A 14,414-nucleotide genomic window follows, 5' to 3' on the forward strand; every position below is an offset into this window, starting at 1 on the left:
CTTATAATGTTAAATTAAGTAAATTTTAATGGCCCATAATTTATTTTGAAGTCTCACTTGCAAATATGCTTGCAAATTGGTTTTTTTTTAATTTTTTTAAATTTTGAAATAAAATTAAAATTACAGGAACATTACAAAAACAAAAACCAAAAATACAGAAAACACCAATATAACCCATACCCAGATACACAAGCTTACCAATTTTTAACATTTTGCCACATTATATCATGCTTTCTTACTTTCTACCTACCTACCTACCTACCTGTCATCTCTCTATTTTCCAAGCATTTGAGATTAAGTTGCACGTATCATGCTCCTTCAACATTTTAATACTTCCATGTATACTTCCTTAGAACAAGTATATTCTCTTATGTAACCTCATTAAGTATAGTTATCAAGTTTATGAAATTTAACATTGATACAAATCATGCAAATATATAAGATCTATATTCCAATTTTTCCAATTGCCCCAATAATGTCCTTTTGTCCTTTTCGCCTCCATTAGAATAGGATCATGTATTACATGTGTCATTGTCTCTTTAGTTTATTTTTTTTTAATTGTGGTAACTTTGTACAACATAAAATTTCCCATCTCAACTACTCCCAAGCATACAATTCAGTGACATTAATCACATCCACAACATTGGGCTACCATGACCACCATCTATCATCAAAACTTTTCCATCACCCCAAACAGAAACTCTGTACCCATTATGCATTAACTCCACCTTCCCCTGTTCACTGGTAACCTGTACTGTACTTTCCATCTCTATGAGTTTGCATATACTAGTTATTTCATATAAGTGGGATCATAAAATATCTGTCCTTTTATTACTGGCTTACTTCACTCCACATGATCTCTTCAAGGTTTATCCATGTTGTAGCATGTATCAGAACTTCATTCCTCCATTGTATGTATATACCACATTTGGTTTAGCCATTCAACTTCAACCTGGATTATTTTTAGGTAAATCCCAAACATCAAACCATTTCATCTGCATATGTTTCAGTATATATCTCCAAAGTATAAGGACTTTTCTAAAGTTATAAACTTTCACTACCCTTTACTTCTTCCTCCTAACTCTAACCAAATTTTGTAATTATATATTTATTTGTGTGATTGATTTTCTCACTAAACGCTAAGTGCCAAACAAGCAAAAACTAGATCCATATCATTAACTATCATATTCCTAGGGAACAGAAGAGTTACTAGCATATAGCAGAGAGGCAAAATTTGTTTTAAAACTTAATTAAAAGTAATCCTCTGAAATATTAAACTTCCTCACCTGGGGAATTCCTGATATTCCTGCAAGCATTAGGGAATCCCAATTTAACAAGTCAAGCACCCGATCTTGGGGCTTGCCCTTATGAAACTTATTCCTGCAAGAGAAGCTAAGCCTACTAATAATTATGCCTAAGAGTCACCCCCAGAGAACCTCTTTTGTTGCTCAGATGTGGCCTCTTTCTCTCAGCCAACTCTGCAAATAAACTCACTATCCTCCCCTCTACGTGGGACATGACACCCAGGGGTGTAAGTCTACCTGGCAATGAGGGACAGGACTCCCAGGGATGAGCCTGGTCCTGGAATCGTGGGATTGAGAATGCTGTCTTGACCAAAAGGGTGAAAAGAAATGATACAAAATAAAGCTTCAGTGGCTGAGATCTCAAATAGAGTTGAGAGATCAATCTGGAGGTTATTCTTATGCATTATATAGATACTCCTTTTTAGTTTCTAGTGTATTAGAATAGCCAGAAGGAAGTACCTGAATCAGTTGAATGGTAATCCAGTAGACTTGATTATTGATGATAACTGTATAACTATATAGCTTTTATCATATGACCATGTGATAGTGAAAACCTGGTGACTGACACTCCCTTTAACCAGTGTATGGGCAGATGAGTAATAAAATAATGACAAAAATACATAAATAATAGAGAGGATAAAGGGTATGGGATGGTTTGGGTGTTCTTTTTTATTTCTTTTTTATATTTTTATATATTTTTTTCTTTATTTTGGAGTAAAGAAAATGAAAATTGATTGTGGCAATGAATGCACAACTATACAATGATATTGTAAGCCACTGATTGTATACTTTGGATGGATTATATGGTGTGAGTAAATCTCAATAAAATTGCATTTTAAAAAAAAGTAATCCTCAGACCCCACTTGTAAGAATTCAATAAGAGATTATGTAAAGAAATCTCTCCAAACACTGGTGAACAATTATGTAGCTCTCTATTTTATAGAGAAATAGCTCTAAGATATATTAATTTTAAAAATAAGTATGGAACAGTTCCATTTTTGTTTAAAAATATGAATAAACATATATGTAAGCAAAGAAAAATACTTAGAATATGCTTAAAATATTAAAAGCTAGTGTATCTGGGGAGCTAGCTTATGAAATATCTATTTCTTCTTTGTATTTTTAAATACTCTCTGAATTGTTTGCAGTGATCTTGTATTACTTTTTTTTAAATTCAGTTTTATTGAGATATATTCACATACCATACAGTCATCCATGGTGTACAATCAACTGTTCACAGAACCACCTTATAGCTGTGCATTCATCACCCTCAGTCTATTTTTGAACATTTTCCTTACACCAGAAAGAATCAGAGTAAGAATAAAAAATAAAAATAAAAAAAGAACATCCAAATCACCTCCCCCATCCCACTCTACTTTTCATTTAGGTTTTGTCCCCATTTTTCTATTCATCCATCTATACACTGGATAAAGGGAGTGTGATCCACAAGGTTTTCACAGTCAGACTGTCACCCCTTGTAAGCTACATTGTTATACAATCGTCCTCAAGATCAAGGCTACTGGGTTGGAGTTCGGCAGCTTCAGGTATTTACTTCTAGCTATTCCAATATATTAAAACCTAAAAAGTGTTATCTGTATAGTGTATAACAATGTCTACCAGAGTGACCTCTCAACTCCATTTGAAATCTCCCAGCCACTGAAGCTTTATTTCATTTCATTTCGCATCCCCCTTTTGGTCAAGAAGATGTTCTCAATCCCATGATGCCGGGTCAAGATTCATCCCTGGGAGTCATAGCCTGCATTGCTAGGGAGATTTACACCCCTGGGAGGCAGATCCCACGTAGGGGGGAGGGCAGCGAGATCACCTGCAAAGGTGGCTTAGTTAGAGAGAGAGGGCCACGTTTGAGCAACAAAGAGGCATTCAGGAGGAGACTCTTAGGCACAATTATAAGCAGGCTTAGCCTCTCCTTTGCAGTAACAAGCTTCATAAGGGCAAGCCCCAAGACAGAAGGCTCAGCATGCCAAGCCATCAGTCCCCAATGTTTGTAAGAACATCTTCAACAATCCAGGTAAGGAAGTCCAACACCTCTGCATCCTCTCCCAGCTTTTTTGGGGGGCCCTGAATATATATTTTTATTCCCCACCCAAATTACTTTAGGATGTGTTGCTATTTCATTCTAATTCATACAGACCTACCAAAGCTCAATTCCTATTCAAAGTTCCATATAATTGTAGTATTTGAACAAACTGACTGTAGAAGTTATATTGTTTAGAAAATACAGATCCTGCACCAAGTAAACATCTCTTACTTGGTCTCACATGGAAGTTGAAGTTTTAACACAGTCAGTTTCAACCTTTACCCTTTGGCCCGATTTGCCCTAGTCTTAACCAGATCTGCTTTATTCATATCTCTAATTGAAGTCTGGGCTCTATTTCAGCTTTTTTTTTTTTTTTTTAACAGTTGCTGTATGCATTAATACTGATATTCATATCTGCTGAGCTCTAGCTCTGAGTTTCAGGTGTAACACAGATACCCAATGTTCCAGAGACCAATCAGGTTATATACCAAGGGATCAACATCTGAGTTTGGAGATAGCCACGTATTACTTTTGTAATGAGAAAAAAACTGTACAGATATTTAAAAACAAAACAACACAACCTTCCATGGCTCCTACTGGCTGCAGGATAAGTTAAAACTCCTTCACATGGCTCGTAAAGCCCTTTAGAAGTCTGTGTGTCATACATATGCTACACAAGTCATCACTCTGAGATGTGCCATGCACTCACCCCGCCATGACTTTGCTTACCCCATGCATCCTACCTAGAGCAGCTTTCTTCCCCATTCTCTGTTTGACAACCTTCAAAATCCAGTCCAATGTCACCTCTTCTTTGAGGACCTCCAGTGGAATAAAGCCTGACCTTCTCTATGGCTCATAGTCCACTGTATGCTTTGCCCTTTATTACTTAATATCTTATTATAATCAATTTTTACAGGTCTCTCTTGCTCTAAGTAGACTGTGAGTTCTAGAAGGCAAGGACCATGCTTCTTCATCATTTATCCCAAACACTTAGCATAATGCTAGCAAATAGAGGATAGATATATAATATTTCTTAAATGAATTAATAAATAAGCAACATAAAAGCAGCATACAAATTTTTCCTGCTTTGAAAAATGAAGGGAGAAGTTTTTAAACACTTATTTAAAGGCTAAGCTCTCACACAGAAAATGAATTAGGTTATTTTCATGAGGCTCCAAAGGCAGAACTAGCACCAATGAGTAGAAGTTGATTTTAGCACACTCTAGGGAAGAATTTTCTCACAACTAAGGTTGTGTGAAAACAAGTGCAGTTATATCCAGAAATAGTAAAATCCCTAAGTGCCGGTGTTCAAGCAGAAGCTGGATGATCAACTCTCAGGGATGGTAGAGAAATGTTCTACACTTAGAGAAAGGTGAACAGATGACCCTGGTCCCTTCTACTGCTAAGTACTATTAGATGATTAGCAGGTAATTTTAGTCCTTTCCAGCTTAACATTCAACAGTTCTGAAAATTCAAAAAGGGATAAAGAATTTATAAAGAGGCTAGTTCTTGATGAATCTAAAAAACAGAATCACGTTCAGTTCATGGAGTCTGATTGGTACTAAAAACTGGTTTAAAAGTGATAGACACCTAGGGAAGAAACTAAATCAAGAAACTGATTTTAAAAGAGAGGTTACTTCCCTTTTACTTAACCTTTCATTAACTCAGACATGAAATTTGGGAGTAAAAGTGAGAAAGAAGCAGTATTTGTTTTAAAAACAATTCTAAGTCTAGTTACCTCAATTCCACTCTTTACATCCCTCTATCACTTGATTCACTACAGAGAAGAATATATAGAAACACCAGTGCCATCTTGGGGAAATTCAGTAGGGCTGCAAGAATTCACACATTTCCCCATTCCAAAACAATAATAAACAAAAACTTTGAACTTCCGAAAGTACAAACATTTTGAGGAACCGTGAGACCAAAATAAGGCCTTACTCAATCAACCCCTGCTCTCAGAATGCTTTGCAAGAGAAGTCCATTTCCATTCGGTCAATCTTGCAAGAATGTTGTTTCCGTTTGTCACAAAAGGGCACTGTCCACATTTACATATTTAAAAACACGGCAGAAGTTAAGCTTTTTAAATATTTGAAGAAAAGCAAATTGAAATATTTCTGAGATTAATTAGAAAACAAAAGTAAATACTATACCAAACAATTTAAATCTAAAGTCAGTCAAGTCCAACTTCCCGCTGAATGCTAGAACCCCTTTCACAGTGACCAGCCGGACCCTCCAGTGTTAAGTCATTTCAAGGGTCTTCTGTTAGATGGCACTAATTATCAGAGATGCCTTCTTTACACTGAGTCCCATTAATCTGTTTTCTTAACACTTCTACTCCCAGGTGCTGGTTCTAACTTCTCCCATATCTACATGATATCAAAGTATGCAAGATAAAGATGGTGGTTTAGAGATTCCAGCAGAAGAGAGTAACTATGCAAATACTCAAATGAAATATAAGCCAGTTGAGCCAACTTAATCCAGGAGATCAATGATATAACAGACAAAGCAATCAGACTGCACCACATCAATGGAGATGAAGCAAAGCAACCTTATCCTACCAGGTAACCAAAAAAAGGAGGTATGGTAGGTTGAATTATCTACCCCAGGAAAAAAATATGCTCTTAATCAATTCCTGTGAGTGTGAACCCATTGTAAATAGGACCTTTTGAAGATGTCATTTTTCATTAAAGTGTGCCCAACTGAATCAGGCTGAGCTTTAATCTAGTTTACCAAAGTCCTTTATAAGGAGAATAAAATTCAGACACAGCAAGAAAGCTACAGAGAGAAGCCAGACATCAACCGAACCCAGAGAAGAAAAGAGAATACATCATGATACACATTGCCCTGTGACAGAAAAGTGAAGGGCCCAAGGATTGCCAGCAGCCAGCCCCAGAATGCCAATCCTGGGTGTGGCAGGGTGGGTGGGCATCACAGCTGACACCTGGATTTTGGACTTCTCCTACTCTCAAAACCCTGAGGCAATAAATTCCCATTGTTTATACCAACCCATTGTATGGTATATTTTTTAGCATCTGGGAAACTAAAACGAGAGGTTAGTGAAGTAGAACCCTGTTACACACTCACTAGTGAAAGGATTAATCAATCAACATCTATACCATATCAGCGGTTAACTTAAAACAGCTTTTCTCGGAGGCGGGGCAAGATGGCAGCATACAGAGTTATGAAATTTAGCTAGTCTGCTGGAACAACTGGCAAATAGCCAGGAACAACTAGTAAACAGTCTGGGGGACATCTGTGACCAGTCACACATCATATACTAGTCTGGACTGGGAGGAATGACTGAGATAGCAGCATGAGAACTATAAGTAAATCTCCCCAAACTGCAAAGCTGGCGTCCCTCCCCAACCAGCAAAGCAGGCTGAGCTGAAACACGTCCCTTTGGGAAAAAGCAGCAGTCCTCTAGAAGGAAGGCAAGGTAGCTCAATCAAGCTCCAACTGGGTTTTAGTTAACGAATTTGGACTACTGGATACAAGCTATGAGCACAGATAAACCCAGAGCCACCAGGAAAGAAACATGAGGAAAGGAGGCAGGGCTGACAGAAAAAAAAATACATAAATAAATACAAACAGAGGCTTTTGGAGTCAGCTGGGCTCAGAATACTGAAAAAGGGCTGTTTTCCAAGAAAAGGGGCAGACAGAAATGGGCACCAACTCTGGTTCTTCACCGGTAATTGGGGGGCTGGAGACTGGCTCTGAAAAGGGAATTTCTTTCTTTTTTTCCTTTTTTTTTTCCTCTCATTCTAAGTAGCTCATTAGAGACAGCCTCAGGAATTTTCAGCTGTCAGCACTGACCCAGGCAAGGGTAGAGTTAAGATAGTTAGAGAGACAAACTATGACAAAATTTGAGAAGTCAAATGTAGGAGATAAATCCCTAAAGGGCTTATATTCCCTAAGAAAAGGGGGAGGCAGGGACCAGATCAAATGGCTGCCCTCCCTCAGAGAACTCAGACCCTAGGGCCTGGGGTGGGGAGACAGAAAGAGCTTTAGCTTGGCTTTTGACAGTCTCAGCCCCTGGCAGGGACAGAGTCTACTGAGAATTAATAGCAACATAACTCTTTATGCCAGTGGGAAGCTGCAGGCTGACAAGTGCCACCTGCTGGGCAGGATAGTAAAAGCACAGTGTCTAGAGGCCTCACAGGAAAATCTCACAACCTTCTGGGTCTCATCCTCAGGGAAAGCTGATACAGACTACACCCTCCTGAGACCACAGCCCATCTGGTCTGGGAAAATCTGATTGGGGTAATCCACGAAACCAGATGCCTAGATAACAAAAAAATTACAAATCACACTAGAAAAAAGTGAAGATATGGCCCAGTCAAAGGAACAAACTTACACTTCAAATGAGATACAGGAGTTGAAACAACTAATTAAAGATCTTCAAACAAATATGATAAATCAATTCAAAAATTAAATTAACGAGCTGAGGGAAGATACGGCAAAAGAGAAGAGGGACATAAAGACATTGGGAGAACATAAGGAAGAACTCAAAAGTCTGAAAAAACAATTGGCAGAGGCCAGCTGCCCCGTGCGGGCGCAGAACGACACGGAGCCCATCGTGCTGGAGGGCAAGTGCCTGGTGGTGTGCGACTCCAGCCCGTCGGCCGACGGCGCCGTCACCTCCTCCCTGGGCATCTCCGTGCGCTCCGGCAGCGCCAAGGTGGCCTTCTCCGCCACGCGGAGCACCAACCACGAGCCGTCCGAGATGAGCAACCGCACCATGACCATCTACTTCGACCAGGTGTTAGTAAATATTGGCAACCATTTCGATCTTGCCTCCAGTATCTTCGTAGCCCCCAGAAAAGGGATTTATAGTTTCAGCTTCCACGTGGTCAAAGTGTACAACAGACAAACCATCCAGGTCAGCCTCATGCAGAACGGCTACCCAGTGATCTCAGCATTTGCAGGAGACCAGGATGTCACCAGAGAAGCCGCCAGCAACGGGGTTCTGCTTCTCATGGAAAGGGAAGACAAAGTGCATCTCAAACTGGAGAGGGGCAATCTCATGGGGGGCTGGAAATACTCCACCTTCTCTGGCTTCTTGGTTTTTCCTCTATAAACGCAGAGCCCCACTGGGACAGTGGGGAAGCTTCTGGACCCAGGAATCCAATGCTTCTGGACCCAGGAATCCAATGCGAGAACACCCTGAACTTGCCAGAATGTGACACTTGTTCCCGACCTCCTGTCAGACTGTCACCGTAGAAGAACGACTTCTTTCTCAATCTCCTGTACTTTCTTTGAATATTGACAATTCCTCGGGAACCTGGCCTCTAATTAGTTTTAGATGACAAGGTCTTAAGGAGAAATGAAATTATCAATTTGAGCAATTTGTACCTGTGATTGTGAAGTCAATACCAGATCTTGTTGTTGGGACCACTGCCTTCTCCTCTTTTGTTTGTGCGTTTTGTGTTGTACTGAAGCCGGGAGCACGGCTGCCCCAGGATGCGCTGGACGGCAGGCTGCAACCAACCCCCCGCCGGATCTGTCCTCCAAGTGCGTGCCGGGAGTGTCTGCAGAGCCTTAAGAAAAAGGATGGCTTCACTTTCAACCTGTATTTTTTACAGGTGGATGGGAGGACTCAGGAGGGGGCTGGGAACATTGTGAACTTGTCAAGAAGTGCTTTATCCAGAGAAGCAGATTTTGCACGATTGGACTGCGACTTTTGTTTTGTATTGTTTGTGTTTTCTTTTTTTCTCAAAAAGCTTTACTTTCCTTTCCAAACTCAGCTCTCCCCCTAAGCCCCCACTGTTACTTTTTGTGCTGAGGGTAGAAAAACGTATGTCAAATTCATGGATGCGACTAAACCCAACCCAACAAAACATACCTGTATATTTTGTTTTGGGTGAGACCAAACCAAACAAACAAAAAATACCTGTATATCAAGACAAAAATAACAGATGGACCTGTTTATTCTTTCAAAATGATTCTCTTCAAATGAGTATTTAGAACTAGCAGCCTGGAATTTTTTTCTATTTACAATCCAGAATACTTTAAGAGTCTGGCATTTCTGAGTGGGCCTGAATCATGTAACGTGGGCTTGGAAGCTCTAATGCCCCAATGCCCAACCCCCTAATCACCCTGTTTCTTTGCTGAAGGTGCCTGGTGACTTCTGAGCAGTTTGTTTCCATTTGTGGGGACCCACCTCCGAGTGAGCACATTGATCAGGTCCTTCAAAAGGGGTTGGACTGGCTCCTCTCTCTGTGGAGTCCTCTTTTGATGTGCCAAGGAAAGAGCCAAGGAAAGGGGTGCCTTCACACTGCCCCGCATGTCCTGGCGGGAAGCCGCTCGGAAGTCACAGCCGTTACAGGTACCCTAGGAGCAGCTTTACAACTTGATTTGACAACCTTCTATGATGTTACCAAGTTACAGCTCAGAGTTAACGGGTGCAGGATTCATACGCCAAGGAAATGTCACTCAATCCCAAAGCAATTCAAGATGAGACCTCAAACTGGGTGTTCATTTGTCCTTTGTGTAACAATGTAACCAAAATATTGATGATAAAAATCCTAATTTCAGATTCGGAATAAATGGGTTTGATGTCTGGCTTGCTCTTCTCCCTCCTCCTCATCTCCTGATTCAATATACGTGTAAGGGAGGGCCAAAGATCAAGGATTTAGGAAAAGTAAATCCTTAGTGTTCCTCTTTAAAAAAATCCACATGCAGGCACACACGTGCAGACAAGCACTTCCAAACGTGCAGACCTAACAGTGGCTCTAGATGGATATTGCACATTTACGTACATTTCAACTCGTACATGTATATTTTCCACACAGCAAGTTTTTAAGGGAGAGAGTATGTGAAAAAGACAGCATCAGGAAGGTTTTGTGGACAGGTGATCTGTTTTGATATCATGTAATCTTTGGTGTGGTATATGTTCCAATCCAGTATTTCAATCAGAGAACACAGATATAAAAGCAACAGAGTTTGAGGACAGACAGCATCAGGTGTTTCCCAAAATGAGCATGAGGATGGCAAGGCATTGGATTTCATTTTTCTCAAATGAGAAATGCAGTAGGATTACAAAAACACACATGCACACATGTGCATGCATACAGGTTGACAGTTTAACTCAAGATCTGCTTTCACCATCCTTGGCTGAAGAGTATAATATTAGGACACAGAAATTAATTTGAATTAAAATACCTGTTACATGTTGTAAGGGGAGATAAATCAAGAGACATCAACCAAAAAGCATTTGAGGTATTTTGGCTCTGTGTTGAGGAGACATACTTCTGAACAGGAGCACTGTTTAATTCTAGTGGCAGATACAGAAGGATCCTAACTAACAGGGGTTCTCTCTTAGCCCTCTTTCCCTCATTTCCCGAACCCTCACGTCCAATTTAAAACAAACAGCAAACCTCCTTGGAGGACAATAGTATTTCAGAGATTGAAAGATATATGAGTACTGGTTATTTTTATTGCTTAACTATAGATAAGATGCATATTTGATTGTCTTACAACTTTGACAAATTGTCATGTGGTTATACTGTCTAATAAAAATCAGTTATTAAATTGACTAATCTAAAAATAAGTATAATTCATAGGAGTTTATTTTGTATTATGCAATAGCTTTGTCCTAATTATACCACTCAAATCATCTTTTTTTTTTTTTTTTTTTAATTTGAGATGGATGTCAAAAACTACATTAGGAAAAATCCACGAAGGTAGCGTCTCTGAAGTTTTTACCAGCCACTGCGGCACCTGACAATGTTCTATTTAGCTAAGGGTGTTAGTCTTTGAGAAGGAGCATGCACCTGTGCATAGTCTACAATAAATATATATGTCAGAGCACAATTCCAAAATTGGGGAAAACATCTGTTGACATTTCAAGTCCAAGACTCAGCAGCCCCGTCTTGGAGCCTCGGTTTTCTCATCTATGAACTGAGGATAAGGTCCTGTGACTGCCCAGCTCTCAGGGATGCAGTGAGGATCAAATGTGAGTTTTGAGCACTGTAAGCACGAAAGTAATATGGGGCATTCGTATGGTAGGAAAATGTTTCTGGATAAACTAGTTTTTCAACATGCAGATTTTGAAAAATATTGAAAGTGAATATTGATAGGAGGACGATTTTATGTGAAAGTAAAGTTCCATATTTCTGAAGAGCCTATTAAAACTGTAACTCTATATTTTAAGTTTTCTTTAGTTCGATTTTTAGGAGTGATGATAATACGAGCACATCACAACCTATAAATTTTAATATTAACTGAATTCTCAATTATGTTATTAGTCTACCCTATATGGTTTAAACCCACCTCTCTGTTACAGTATGCAGTATCAAAATTTATAATTAAATACACAACTGTAACATTTTTAACCCAAGTGAAAAATGAAGTACAGGTATTTTGGCATTATAATATTAAGTTGCTGGATTTGATACATGTTAATCCTAATATCATTACATTCTACAATGCACAACCATTGTAAATGCTTTTAAAATGGTACCTTTTTAAAAATTTAAAATATATTATAATTTGAAACACAACCCTGATAGTTCCAACTCTAAAGTCCTAAGAAATTGTGTTTATCATCTGTAATTCCTGAGCCTTTTTGCATCCCTTTATTTTTGATTTATGTATTCATGTCTAAATGAAATTATCTGAATTTTTGAACTTTGTACTTATTATGGCCTGCTCTGAGTAAGGATAATTAAAGCCTATTGAATAGTAGCATGCAAGCTCATAGATTTACTTATTTAAAAAACAATTTTTTTCTTTAGCTAAATCTAGTTATATTAAGCATCAGAAGAATTAGAAAAATATATACAAAGCAAAACAAAAACCTTTGCTGAAACTTTGATTTTATTTGTAATATTTTCTGGATAACTTACCGAGGACGTTACAATGGTCACATATCTAGTAACTTATGTATGTATTATTTTTGATGTAAACATATGAACATATGCACTTGATTTTTTTAATATAGTGATATAAAATAAAATATATGGATTTGTAAAAAAAAAAAAAAAAAAAAAAAAAAACAATTGGCAGAACTTAAGGGAATGAAAGGCACAACAGAAGAGATGAAAAACACAATGGAGACATACAACAGCAGATTTGAAGGGGCAAAAGAAAGGTTTCAGGAACTAGAGGACAAGGCATCTGAAATCCTACACACAAAAGAACAGATAGAGAAAAGAATGGAAAGATATGAGCAGGGTCTCAAGGAATTTAATGACAAGCACAACAATATATGTGTCTTGGGTGTCCCAGGAGTAGAAGAGAGGGGAAAAGGGCAGAAAGAATAATGAAGAAAATAATCACTGAAAATTTCCCATCTCGTACGAAAGACATAAAATTGCAGATCCAACAAGTACAGCGTACCCCAAACAGAATAGATCCAAATAGACCTACTCCAAGACACTTAATAATCAGATTATTAGATGTCAAAGATAAAGAGAGAATTCTGAAAGCAGCAAAAGAAAAGCAACCCATTGCTTACAAAGTAAGCACAATAAGACTATGTGCAGATTTCTCAGTAGAAACCATGGAAGCAAAAAGGCAGCATTATGATATATTTAAGATATTAAAAGAGAAAAACTGCCAACCAAGAATTCTATATCTGGCAAAACTGTCCTTCAAAATGAGGGAGAGTTTAAAATATTTTCAGACAAATAGACACTGAGAGAGTTTGTGAACAAGAGACCTGCTCTACTAGAAATACTAAAGGGAGCACTACAGGCAGATAGGAAAAGACAGGAGAGAGAGGTTTGGAGAAGAGAGTAGAAATGAAGACTATCAGTGAGGGTAAAAAGAGAGAGAAAGGGAAATAAAATAAAATAAAATATGACATATAAATTCCAAAAGTCAAAATGGTAGACAGTAGACATTACATTGAGTGAAATTAGCCAGAAACAAAAGGACAGGTATTCTATGGACTCACTAATATGAACTAACATTGAGGAGCAAAATTTGAGAGCTAAAGTTGAGAACATGAGCTATCAGGAGACAGAGGCTAGAAATTGGGTATTTGATGCTGAAGGAGTACATAAAGGTAAACAGGATTGATTGTTAGATCCAGAAATGGATAGCATAATACTGTGCAATAGTAGCACAGTATTGTAAGTACTCTAAACAAAGATGAGTGTGAGTATGGCTGAAAGAGGAAGGCTAGGGGCATGTATAACACCAGAAAGAAAGAAGATAAAGACTGGGATTGTATAACAGTGAAACCTAGAGTGGTCAACGATGGTGATTAAATGTACAAATATAAGAACAAATGAATGTCAACATTGTCAAAGGTGTTGAAAATTGGATGGTACATGGGAAAAAAATACAATCAATGCAAACTAGAGTCTACAGTTAATGGTAACATTGTAAGATGCGTCCATTAATTGTATAAAAAAGACCATATACTAAAGCCAAATGTCTATAAGAGGGGTTTATAATGGAGTGATACAGGATTCTTGATGATGGTGGTGTTGCCTGACCTTTTCATTGTATTTTACTTTATTTTTATTTTTCTTCAATCTTTTTTATTTTTATTCTTCATTTTCTTTCTCCTTTCCCTCTTCATTTGCAGAAGAAATGCAAATGTCCTCATATAGGTTGTAGAGGGGAATGGGTAACTATGTGACTATACCGGGAATCACTGATTGTTTACTTAGAATGGATTATATGGTGTGTGAATAAAACTGTTTAAAAAATAAACAGAGAGATACCAGTGCTGGAGAAAATGTGGAGAGAAGGCTGTATCTAGTCATTGTTGGTAGGGAAATAGAATGGTGCAGCCCGTCTGGGGGCGCAGTGTGGTGCTTCCACAGGAAGTTAACTATGGGGTTGCCATATGATCCTGCAACCCCATAATTGGGTATATACTTGGAAGAACTGAGAGCAGGGACATGAATAGACACTGCACACTGGTGTTTATGGTGGCAGTATTCACGATTCGCAACAGATAAAGGTGACCTAAGGGTACAATGACCAACAAATGGAATGGTGAACTGTGGTGTATACATTCAATTTAATATTGAGCAGCAGCAAGAGGAAATGAAGTTGTGAGGTATGCAACTAGGTGAATGGACCTTGAGGACAGTATGTTGAGTGAAATAAGC

General features: G+C 38.5%; 2 protein-coding genes across 3 annotated transcripts in view; one reads left to right on the top strand and one right to left on the bottom strand.

Moving 5' to 3' along the window:
• SMAP2 (small ArfGAP2) overlaps positions 1-14,414 on the bottom strand; it is an 84,417-nt gene that overhangs the window by 40,644 nt on the left and 29,359 nt on the right. The gene's annotated exons all lie outside the window — the stretch shown is intronic.
• On the top strand, positions 5,879-9,904 carry LOC119528192 (cerebellin-2). Its single transcript, XM_037828843.1, has 2 exons — positions 5,879-5,906; positions 7,878-9,904. The coding sequence occupies exons 1-2, from the start codon at positions 5,879-5,881 to the stop codon at positions 8,420-8,422; spliced, it is 573 nt and encodes a 190-aa protein (XP_037684771.1). The 3' UTR covers positions 8,423-9,904.

Source organism: Choloepus didactylus, chromosome 2 (genome assembly GCF_015220235.1).
Source record: "Choloepus didactylus isolate mChoDid1 chromosome 2, mChoDid1.pri, whole genome shotgun sequence".
NCBI lineage: Eukaryota > Metazoa > Chordata > Mammalia > Pilosa > Megalonychidae > Choloepus > Choloepus didactylus.